At 57.9% G+C, this 11,446-nt stretch overlaps 1 protein-coding gene across 4 annotated transcripts in view; it reads right to left on the bottom strand.

Moving 5' to 3' along the window:
* Positions 1–275: 275 nt before the first annotated feature.
* Positions 276–11,446, bottom strand: part of CXXC5 (CXXC finger protein 5) — a 34,453-nt gene continuing 23,282 nt past the window's right edge. For all 4 annotated transcript variants that reach the window (XM_075541643.1, XM_075541645.1, XM_075541646.1 and 1 more), the window contains 2 exons: positions 2,688–3,771; positions 276–1,348 (listed from right to left, as the gene is read on the bottom strand). In XM_075541643.1, the coding sequence (XP_075397758.1) occupies positions 1,304–1,348; positions 2,688–3,611 (969 nt within the window). In that variant the 5' untranslated portion in view covers positions 3,612–3,771 and the 3' untranslated portion in view covers positions 276–1,303. The remainder of the gene's footprint in view (positions 1,349–2,687; positions 3,772–11,446) is intronic.

Below are 11,446 nucleotides of genomic sequence, written 5' to 3'. Positions count from 1 at the left end.
GTTTAGGTGACTAATGATGGGGGATCCAGGTGATGGAAGATCCCCATAGCCAGGCTTTGGGGGCCTGGAGTGCCCAACACTGCCCACTTCTCAGGCTGGCTTCTCCTGCTCATTGCTTCGGGGACTTAAAGGCCTGCTCCATCCAAGCGGTTTGCCCTCTAACTCTCCTGGGCAGTCCACCCCCTGGAGATGGTCCCAAACCACACCTACCTAGAACAGCTGCCACCCCACCCCACCCCACTCCCGACCCAAACCCAGAGAGCAAGAAGCCAGCATCATGACACAAACATGCATTCGTTTTATTCACAAAACAGCCTGGTTCCCTACAACAATGCAAACAGCATGTTCATCAGCAGGAAGCCGGCCATGGACAGGGGGCCCCTGGGTACCCACCCCCACGGGGGCGGGGGAGGAGAGGTGGGGACCCTCGCAAAGGAGTCCTTTCTTCTGTTACGGTCAGCAAGGCCAGGAAAAAAGAAAGGAGAGGGCTCGTTCTCCCCAAGGAGCCAGGATCAGGACTATTGAGACACAGGCTCCCCAGATCCGAGTGGAGAAAACCAACAGAAACTTCATTTTTTGCCCAAACCCTCGCTGTCGAGGTGGGAGACCCCATCTGGAGGCTGTGGGTCCAGCAGAGCAGGCCCTGGCCAGGGGGTGGGGTGGGGTGGCTACCAAGCCCCCACCTCACTCCCCTCCAAGTTCCACCGGCTGGTGTGGGTGGGTACAGAGGGGCTTCTATGCGGCGCCATCAACATTCTCTTTATAAACGTGAGTGGATTCCCCAGGCAGACTATGCACTATTTCATGGTCGGAAAGGGTCAAAGGAAGTCTAAATGAAGGTGGAGTTAAACTGTGCTAAATTACAGTAGTGCTTATTAGTAACTAGATTTCAAAAGGTTACAGAAAATTTACATTCTCTACACAAAAACTGCATCTCCTGCACAGACAACATCGACATCGACACAGGAAGGAAACTGATTGTCCATTCTTTGCCCAGGAAGTCTCGGCACTTTACAGACTCGCCTTTACTTCTTCATTTCCTTTTTTTTCTTTTCTGTTTGTTGCTGCTGTTCTTCCGAGAAAAAAAAAAAGCAGTTAATTTTTTTCCTTGTCTTTTTTTATACTAGGGACGTGGAGATGTTAAAACGACAACAAAAAATATATATATAAAAACAGGAATGAAATCTGTGAGAGAATATTTTTGGTTCTAAAGACGGGTGCGTTTTGTCTTCGCCTGAATCCCTTGCCGGAGACCACGCGAGCACTGACATTGCACGGAGAGGGCAGCTTTGGGGTCCCGCCGTCACTGAAACCACCGGAAGGCGGCCCCCGTCGGAAGCGTCACCTTCTGGTGAGGGCGGGAGACAAAAACAAGGAGAGTTCGGTCAGGGTCCGGGTGGGCCTGGCGCAAAGACGTTCCCCGTGGATGGCTGCTGGGGGCAGAGGGTCGCGCGTGGTGAGCAGCTGCCCGCGGAGTTCCTGCCCATCCCAGCCTGGCCAGAGAAGGAGTCTTGACCCGAAGGGCCGCTGGAGGGCCGGGAGCACCGAGTCCCTGTGCCCAGGTACCCTCCATCCAGACAGGAAGCACCGGGTGCCTGCGATGCGTCTGGGCGTGTGGACAGGCGTCTGCCTAGTGCTAAGCTGCATGGCCGGGGCACCGAGCTGTGTGTGCCCGAGTGGAGGATGATACTGAGTGGGTCTGCCAACAGGCTATACCTGTCATCAGGGTGTGGCATATGGGAGGGGCGGGTGTGTGTCTCCCCACACGGGGTGAGAGCAGGTGCTTGTGTGTGTGCCTATCGGTGTGTTCTCTGGAGGTCGACCAGATCTACGATGGGGCTGCGACACTGTTTTTTTACTTTCCACCCATTTGTGTCGAGCCCACTTGCCAATGGGTGAGGATAGGGACAGGGACAGCAGGCTGAAAAGATGCTTTCATCCTTGGGGTACAAGGGCAGGCTCTGCTACGAGGCTGGAGAGAAAGCAGCAGCATGGTGACCCTTCTGGGGCTTTCCTATGCCAATCGCACAATGGGCCCCTGGCTGACGGGGGACCGTTGGCCCCAGGACCACAGGCGCCCTGGCCAGTAGCTGTGCAGCCAGGGTGGTTCCCGAGGCACCCACAAGGTACTCCAAATCTTTTAACTGATGGCCTACCCGCGTCTCAGAGTTCTCCCGCGTCTCAGAGCATGACAGCCTAGAGAACTTTGGACTAAGGGCTGGCCCTGGAGAGTCAAGTGGAAGTTAGTCTACAAGCCAAGGGGCCCATGGGGCAGAACCCTACCCTCAGGTGGGGCGGGGAAAGGCCCCAGCATCTTCATGGGCTGGAAGCTTCAGGACGTGACTGACTGAGAACCAGGAACTTAGGATCCCTATGGGAATTGGCATCCCAGGGCCTGGCTGGGAATGCCAGCTCCTTTACCAGGAAGTTTGCGTTCACATAGCTAAGTACCGCCTGGCTGGATCTCAGGATGTGGCTCTGGTGGTGGGTGGTGGTGAGTGGGTGGGTGGGCAGTGAACTGGTTGCTGTTTTAGAGGCTGGCCCAGGCCCCCAGACTCCAGGGACTCACTGGGCATCCCCCTGCCACCTGCGCAGGTAGGAAAGGTGGGGACAGGGGTGAGGGGCAGGGTGGACTTAGGACGACACACAGATGCAAGCCCACACACCTCCCTCTAAGGCGCAGTTACCTCCAGAGCAGCGGAAGGCTTCTTTTTGAGTTCCTCGCACTTTCTGAATTTGCAAATCTGATGGCCAGTCTTTCGGTTCCTACAACTGCTGCATTGCTCGCAGTTGATGCGCCGTCGGCAGGGCGCACACATGCCGCAGCGTTTCCGCTTCTTCTTGCCCGAGCTGATGGCGGAGGCCAGCTCTCCCTGCATGGGGTACTCGGCCAGGCCGGCCATGTGCAGTGCACTCTCGGCCAGGAACACACCCGCGGGGGTCATGATGAAGAGGCCCGGGTTGATGGGGAAGGCGCCCAGGTAGGGGAAGTCGGACTGGCCGTTGAGAGCTTCAGCCCCCGCCACAGCCTCCATGTCAGGCAGGCCAGCGCCGGCCTCGCTCATGAGCGGAAGGTGCTCTTGCACCACACGCTTCAGCATCTCCGTGGACTGCGCAAACTGCTGCAGTGTCAGCTGTCCCTCGGCGGCCAGCTCCGTGGCCCGCTCCGCCTTGCTCAGCAGGCTGGCCACAGCGCCGCTTTTGTGCTTTGAGGTAGGGTTGCTTTTGTCCACGGCCATGGCCGCTGCCAGGTCATGCCCATTGGCCAACAGGGAGGCGGCGGCCGCGGCGGCCTTGTCGACAGACTCTCCACCCATCATGCTGCCTCCCCCACTGCCCCCACTGCCCCCAAAGGAGGAGTAGTGGGAGAGCGGGCGGGAGCGGCGCAGGCTCTTGTTCAGGGGTTCGCTGATGATGCCGCTCTTGTTCCGACGCTCCGGGGGCGGTGCGTCATCTGCCACTGAGGCTGGCGCAGCAGGGGCAGCCACGGTCGAACTCTTGTCAGCCACTCCCGCCTTCGAGCTGCCGCCACCCCCGCCGCTGCCGCCGCCATTGGTGGTGGTGGTACTGCTGCCGCCGGCGTCCTGGGGGCCACTGCCAAGGCTTGACATGGTGGGGCCGAGGCCCAGACCCCGCCACTGGGGGAACCTGTCAACTGCTGGGGGCCCACAGACAAGTGCCTGGCCCTACCGTCTTCAACAGAGGTGCCTGGTGGGCCTGACTGCTCAGGGCAGGCACATGGTCAGCTGTCCTCGTGGAAGTGTCTTCACTCTGTTGGGACAAGAAGATAGAGGGGGTCAGTACCTTTTCCAGCCTCGCCTCAACCACTGCCACCACAGTGGCCACCAGCCTGACAGTGGCTCTAATTGACAGGCCCGCCCCTGCTGGCCATTTTAATCGTGGCACATCCTCATTTAAGACCCACAAGAACCTTGTGGCTCACTGGTTGAGTGCTCAGCTGCTAACCAGCCAGAGAAAAGACGGGGCAGTCCATCTGCTCCTGGGAGGACAGGGCCTATGGCACTCCAGGGGCAGGTCTACGTTGTCAGAGGGCCCCGGTGTGCTGGCCCAAAGCAACAGCACCCTATTCTGCAGAATGACAGGAAGGTGGAGGAGAAGCGTGGTCAAGTCCGCACACACAGCGCTAGCAAAGAGCATGCCGGAGGTTAAGCCCAGGCACCACCCTCCACCCCCACATGGCGCAGTGGGTAAGGGACTTTTGGCTGCTAACCGAAAGCTTAGTAGTTTGGACACACGCCACTTGGCAGGAAAGCCAAATGGCAGCCAGCTTCCAGGCAGAGCACAGCCTTGGAAACCCAATGGAGCACTCTACTCTATCCTTCAGGGTTGTGGGAGTTGGGGTCCACTTGAATGCGACAAGAGTTTTTGAGCGTGCTGGAAGACCCAGTGGTCAAGGAGAGTTGGAGGTGTTTGCTAATTCCCCTGGGGCCCGAGAAAGAAGGGGGCTGGAATATCCTTCTGCTGAGCTTGAAGGTGTAGATCAAAAACAGCTGGGAAGCTGCCCCTGGATCCTCATTCGGAAGCTAATACATACAGGGGAGGAGCCTCAGTGGTGTAGTGGCCCCGCACTGAGCGGAGATCTATAAAGGTCCCCAGTTCAAAACCACTAGCCGCTCTGTGGGAGAAAGACGGGGGTTTCTACTCCCATAAACACAGTTACCGTCTCGGAAACTCACAAGGGCAGCTCTTTCTTGTCCTATAGGGTCGCTATGAGTCAGCGTGGACTCAACAGACAGTGAGTTTGGTTTTTGGTTTAATATGTACAGGTGTAGTCCTGGTGGTGCAGTGGGTTACCTATTAAGCTGCTAACCACAAAGTCAGTGGTTCAAACCTACCAGTGGCTCCGCAGGAACGCGACAAGGCTGTCTACTTCTATAAAAAATTTAAAGTGTTGGAAATCCAAAAGGAGCAATCCTACTGTCCGATAGGGTCACTATGCATCCAAATTGACTTGATGGCAGTGGGTTTTTTTTTGCGGGGGGGGGGGGGGGGGAAGAATACATATAGGTTTCCCTGCTTTTTGAAAACCCACTTCACATCGCCCCGAGTTTACAAAAGGCTGCCATCGACACCAAGCCGAGGCAAGCTGGAGAGGACTTCCCACATCTGTGGAGTGGGGCAAAAGGAAACAAGGGTCCCGTGTCTGTTTTGCAGCGAGTGGCATCGCCGAGCTCCCTCCAGATCTTCACAGTGGCCCCCCCTCCCATGACTTTGGAACTGCGGTAGCCAGCACCATATATGTCAGTGTTATTTTAGGTTTTACGTTGGTATGGTTTCGGAGGTTGCTTTTGGGCCTGGGAACACTCAAATTTTATCCCGATATAAATTAGTGGCTGTTTCTGGGATTTACACCATTTGAGCTCACGAAAGGCTTCCCAGCAATATTCTCCTGCTTTGACTCGGGGGCAGGGGAGGGCACCCACATTTGTTATCTCAAGGCTCTGACAAGTCCTGCAGGTAAAAAGAATGTTTGCCTTCATGCACGTTTGCTGAGTAGAGCACAGAAGCCCTGTTCCAAGGAGCACCCCTATCCTCCAACACAGGGTGCTGTGCCTTCTCCTATGGGAGTGGGGGACTCGCCCGCCTAAGCTCCTGCGCCATCAATGCCATGGGAGATCCCATTGCCACTCCTGTTTACATAGGCCTTGGGTGGGAGCTCTGGCCCGCCTTCTAGAAGGGGGAGACTTAGCCAAAAAGGGCTCCAGGCACAGGACTCTATGAGAACCCAGAGTGGGCGGGGCTTTGGAGGAGGGACAACCTGGGGCTCAGAGAGAGGGTGTGAAATTGGGCCAGGAGGGAGCTTGCCCTTGGCCACGCCCATACTCCTGAGGTATTCCTACCCAGGACAGGTCCTGTCCGGAGCAGGCGAAGGCCCTTGAACAACCAGCCTCCTTGGCCAGGAGCTCTGGAAGGAACTGGTCCAGATGGAATGGAGCGGCAGTTTGCTCATCAGCTCGGCTCGCTAGCGTCCGTCCCTTCCCAGTCTGGTCTGCCTGCTGTAGCTCAGCATCCCCCAGGAGAGGGGCGGGAAGACAGGGCCCAGCCCGTGAGCAGCTGGGGCCCATGGGGGAGGCACACATCTGGTGGGGCCTGGCCCCGCCCTGGGCTTGAAGACTGCACACACTGCAGCTTTGTCCCCAGGCAACCCCACCACCTCCTAGTCACGGGACACAGCCCGCCCCAGGAGATCATCTAGTGTGACCCGAAGTTTACAGAAGGGGCAACTGAGGCACTGAGCAGGCAAGACCCTCTGCCTCAGTGCTGCTAAGGAGTGGTCAGAAGGACTGTGGGAATGGGGAAAGCTCCCGTCTGTCTCCAGGGTGAAGAAAATGGCAGGCACCAGCCAGGTGCCAGCACAGCCTGCCCTGGCGATGGGCTCCCACCTAAAGGCTCAGCAACAGTACTGGGTAACGGCGGTCAGGAAATGCCGGGAGAGCTCAGACGCCACAGGGAAGACCCCCTGGAGTGCCTTGCAGGGGTCCAGGCTGGGCTGGTACAGAGATCAGAGGTGCACTAGAAGAAAGGTGGTCACGTGTGTCCAGGACAGCCCTGTCTGTTCTACCTCCCATGGGCCAGGGCCAGGCCCAGGCTGGCTCTCAGGCCCCTTCCCTTAGGCAGTAGTTTTCAACCTTCCTATGCCTTGACCCTTGAATACAAGTTCCTCGTGTTGCGGTGACCTCCCAACCATAAAGTTACTTTCGTTACTACTCTTCTTAACTGTCATTTTGCTACTGTTATGAATTGGGCGACCCCTGTGAAAGGGTCATTTGACAACCCTCCCACCCCTCAAAGGGGTCTTGACCCACAGGTTGAGAACCACCGCCTTAGAGGCTGGTGATCCCTGCAGGCATGAGTGACCCTGATTAGGGGATGGGACCAGGACCAAGGACACCCACCACCCTACCCATATCAACTCATCCAGCCCATTGGAGCTCAAGTCCCTTCCTTCCCTGGACCTTCGGGAAGAGGGAAGACAGGAGAAGGCCGGTGGCTGCAGGTTGGAGAGGTGGGAGGGGAGCAGTCTGCGCCCCAGCCCCGGTGTGCACCCCCCCCCCCCCGCCTCTGCAGCCCGCTGGCTGGTGGCAGAAATCGATAGCTGCATTAACGCTGCTCTCGCCCTTCTCCCTCCCTCCCTCCTCCCAGCTCCAGGATCTGGCTCTGTGTGCAGGGCGGGCAGGTCAATTAGAAGTCAGCTCCCTCCAACACGGCTGGTCGGTTGGGGCTGCGCGCTGGCTGCCTCTGCTTTTGTCTCCTTGGTGGGGACTGAGCCTCGTGTTCTGGGCCTCTCTTCGCACCTCCTGGACCTCTCTCTTCTGCCCTTCCTCGGGGACCACCTTCCCTTAGCTGCCCAGGTCCTGGGACAAGCTGAGCTCAGGGACCGGGGGACTTGATATGCCACCGAACAGGTTGCTGCGGTGGAAGACAGCTTGGCTCGTCAGCCCCAGAAACGGGAGGTGGGGCAGTGTGCAAGTGCAAAGGGGACTGGCACTCAGGGGAACTGTCCTTAAACAGTGGTGTGGCAGCACACTTAACATCTAGAACCAAGGCCCGGTTCCCAAGCACGTCCAAAGTCTGTCCCTGGCTCAGCTTCTCGTGCAGATCCCAGCAAAGTCGATGCCCTGGCCCCAGTGGACCCGACCCCTGGGCCTGGTGGTCCTCTGAACAGCAGAGGAGGGCCTGGAGAGGACGTCTGTCCTCTGTCGGCCCAGGCCTCAGCCTCCTACTTGGAGACACACCGCAACCCCCTCCCAGGCCAGGCAGGGCCTGGCAGTGCCCAGGCAGCAGGGGAGGAGTCAGGGCTGCGTTGAAGCGGAGCGGGAATGAGCGGGAGGGAAAGCTGGCGGGCAGGCGGGCGGGCGGCGGCGGGCGCATCCATCATCGGCCCTGCCAGGAACGCATCCAGCCCCCAAAAAGAAATACTGCGCCTGAGGAGGGACAACAAAGGGCTCCGTTTCATCAGCAATGCGGAGCCAGCGCCCCGCCGCCCCGCCAGCCGCGGTCAGCCCACAAAGGACCCCTTTGTCCATGCAGGAGCCGGGCGCTCGGGAGCTGGGACCAGGGGCTGACGGGCGGGGACAAGAGCCCAGGGGGTAGAGGGGGCCAGAGGGGGAACCCAGCCATGAAGAGCTAGGGGGCAGAGGGGGACATAGAGGCACAAGAACAGTGACAGGTGGTGGGGATAGAGAACCATGAGAGAGAACTTGAGGGGCCAGTCACAAGGAAGTGGACCTGGGAAGAACGGGCAGAGGGTCAAGGCTAGAGGACAGTGATATAAGGGGGTCGAGGCTAGGACAACTCGGCTCAGAGACCTGAGCACTCGGGGCACCCAGTCTAGCTTCAGACCCGCATGCATGCCTGATGGACGTGGACAGCAATGGACAGGCTCACAGGGCAGAGGCACGAGTGTGGGGGTGGGGGGGAGTGGAATGGAGACCCACCTTATCTGGGGCCTCCACCTGTGGTTGCCCAAGCACCCAAAAAGGGAGAGGGGAATGCAGCTAGGCTAGGGGCAAGGGGTTCTTGGCCTCAGGGCTTGCGTTGGGGAGAAAGGTCAAAGCTGGGTGCTCTGCACCAAGCGGGCCATTCCTGCCTCTATCCTTAGGCCATGGCCATTCCCAGAAGGCATTAGATCCACACCCTCTAACTAGCTCCCACCACCGGCACTCAAGCTCCCTGAACGGGCTATCTTGTCACCTAGCATTTGTGGAGCACCTGTTTGTAGGAGCCTCGGTGGAGGTTAGGCACTGGGCTGCTAACTACAATGCCAGCAGTTCGAACCCACTAGTGGCTCTGCAACAGAAAGATGAGGCTTTTTGTTCCTGTAGAGCAGTTCTCAACATGTGGGTCGTGACCCCTTGGGGGGGGGTCCAAACGACCCTTTCACAGGGGTCGCCTAATACATCCTGCATATCAAATATTTACATGATTCCTAACAATAGCAAAATGACAGTTATGAAATAGCAATGAAATTTTATGGTTGGGGGTCAGCAACACATGAGGAACAGCATTAGGAAGGTGGAGAACCACTGCTGTAGAGTTAGCGCCTTGGAAACTCACAGGGTCCTGGGAGTCAGAATGAACTCAACGGCAGTGAGTTACTGTGCACGGGCCCAGTGCACTTAACTTACAGTCCCATCACCCCGACTCCTTAGAGACAGACAGAGGGTTCATGAGTTTGAGAGATGAGCAGACAGGCTCAGCGAGGTTGGGGTGAAAAGCCCAAGGTCACATAGCCAGTACCTAGCAGGGATAGGACTTGAACTCAGAGGCTCGAAGTGTCAAGTCCCTCTGCTCTGTGATCTCCGTTGTTCCAACTGGGCAATTGGCAGAGTGAGGGCGCAAGATGATCCAGCTCACGTGGGGGCTGCCCTAAAACCCCACACCTCCCGCCCCAGGGTTGTTACCGTGCTTGTCACCTCTCCATGGTGAGGGGGCCAGCTGTCACAGACCCCAGGAGAGTGCTTTGGAGATGCCCAGGAAGGAGCCTAGAATGCTGGGCCAGTGACGTCACAGTGCCAGCTGGCGATGAGGTCACCACAGGTGGCAGTAGTGCCTCACCCCTCCCTTGCCCCCAGGGGAGGCTCTCTCCTGAGCCCCTCGGGGAGACAGGGGTGGGGGAGGGTGGCCCTAGGGGAGGGCGTGGCACTGCTGCATGAAAACATGGACACAGGTGGCCCCAGCTAGCCGTTCAACGGACACATTCCCCACCACCTGCCCCAGTGTCAGGCACAGGCCTCTGCCCCAGGGTCGCGAGGAGGTACCGGGAGGGAGCCTGCCTTGGGGAAGGGGCTGTGGGGCTGAGTGTTTAGAATGCAGGAGTGGTTCCTAGAGTGGGAGGAAGCCCAAGCTTGAAAGAGTTCATCAGAAAAATGCATGTGAGGTTGGCAGGGTAACAACTGGGCAGGGCCTTGAGGCTAGGGGATGAGTTTGTTTGTTTGTTTAAATCGCCACATTGAGGTAATAATTTACATACTGTAAGTCTCCTGTTTTTGAGCTCATACTGTTAGTAAACTTATGGAGTTGTGCAGTCATCTCGACAACCAATAGTGGAGGAACCACGCCACCGCCATCCCTGCTCCACTCTGTTGCTGGTGGGACACCCTCCCCCCATCTGCCGAGGGGAGCTGCTGCCTTCCGAGAGGCCTTCAGGACCTGATGCGGCCACAGCGCCAATGGGTCAGGGCAAACCCGCTTTGCAGAGCGTATCCAGACTCAATAACCCCTTCCCCACACTTCCACTCATCTCTTGAAGTCTGCTACTCCTCCAGCCCCGCTGGCTCTCCTTCCCCCACCTTCGTGGGCTGATCCTGGCAGTCAGACTGATGGCGGGCAGGCCACGGGGGACGGAGCGCAGACCACAGGCTGCGGTGGCTGCACTGGGCTGAGCAATAGGGTGTGTGTGGGGGGGTTTTCCGTCTCTGATTTCCATGATTCAGCCTGGGGAGTTTCCAGAGGGGAAAAGAAGCGCTGTGCAGACCCAGGAGACGCACAAAGGGATACTGGTCCTAGAGGCATCAAGAAATTGCATCTCAGCCAGCGAGCACAGGGCACACGACGCACGCGCCTGACAACTGCCAGCACCCCACAAGTGGGCCTTGGGGTAGCACATGCCCTCAACATTCTTAGGGTCTCCCCACCCAGACTGCCTGCCAAGGACAGAATGGAGGATGGACAACAATCACAATTCCCCAACTGCTTGCACCCAGACTTCCACGTCCTTCCTCCTAAGGACAGTCCCTGACAGGATCAAAAGATACCCCCAACACCCAAGGGTTTGTGAGAAAATTACAGGATGGCCAGCCGGTTAAGAGCCTAGAATACAGAGGCCCCACGCAATATAAGGGGGGGGGGGGAGAGAGGCACAGCTGGGCTGTAAAAGGCACCTAGGAAACCTTTGATAAAGACAGGGGGGCCTTTCCAAACAGGCTCCTCCCTCAGGCCTGGCTCTCTTCCTGCAAGAGTCACCTGATCCGGAGGTTGTCCCTTAACATCTGGCCTCTGAGCCAGTTTGTAATGTGGGCCCATGGAAACAGGCAGAGAGTGGAGCCCTTCCTGTAAGACCTGCTTTCCCTCAGACTCCTCCTACCACCCACTGAAGGGAGCACCAGGAGGACCGCTCATAGCGCCGGAACCCTAATCAACAGCTGTGAAGCACAGAGCAAAGGGTGCCTCCCCACTGAGGACCCACGGGTCTTGGGCTAAGGGTGTCCCAAACGGGGATGTCTGAGTTCATACCACCCGGTGAGCAGAGTCCAGACACTCATCTGGAACCTTCCTCCTGGTGGGCCCTGCTCAGAGATACTGGAGGGAAACACCTCCAACAAGAGAACTGGTTAGGGGGCCCCTGTCCAAAGGTGCAGACTTGTGGTCCCACTGTTTCCCTCCCTGAGGGTTACCTCTGACCAAGGAAAAGAATCGTCCTCAT

Source organism: Tenrec ecaudatus, chromosome 2, assembly GCF_050624435.1.
Source record: "Tenrec ecaudatus isolate mTenEca1 chromosome 2, mTenEca1.hap1, whole genome shotgun sequence".
Lineage (NCBI taxonomy): Eukaryota > Metazoa > Chordata > Mammalia > Afrosoricida > Tenrecidae > Tenrec > Tenrec ecaudatus.
Note: the sequence above shows the minus strand (reverse complement) of the source record. Positions and strands in the feature narration are given on the sequence as shown.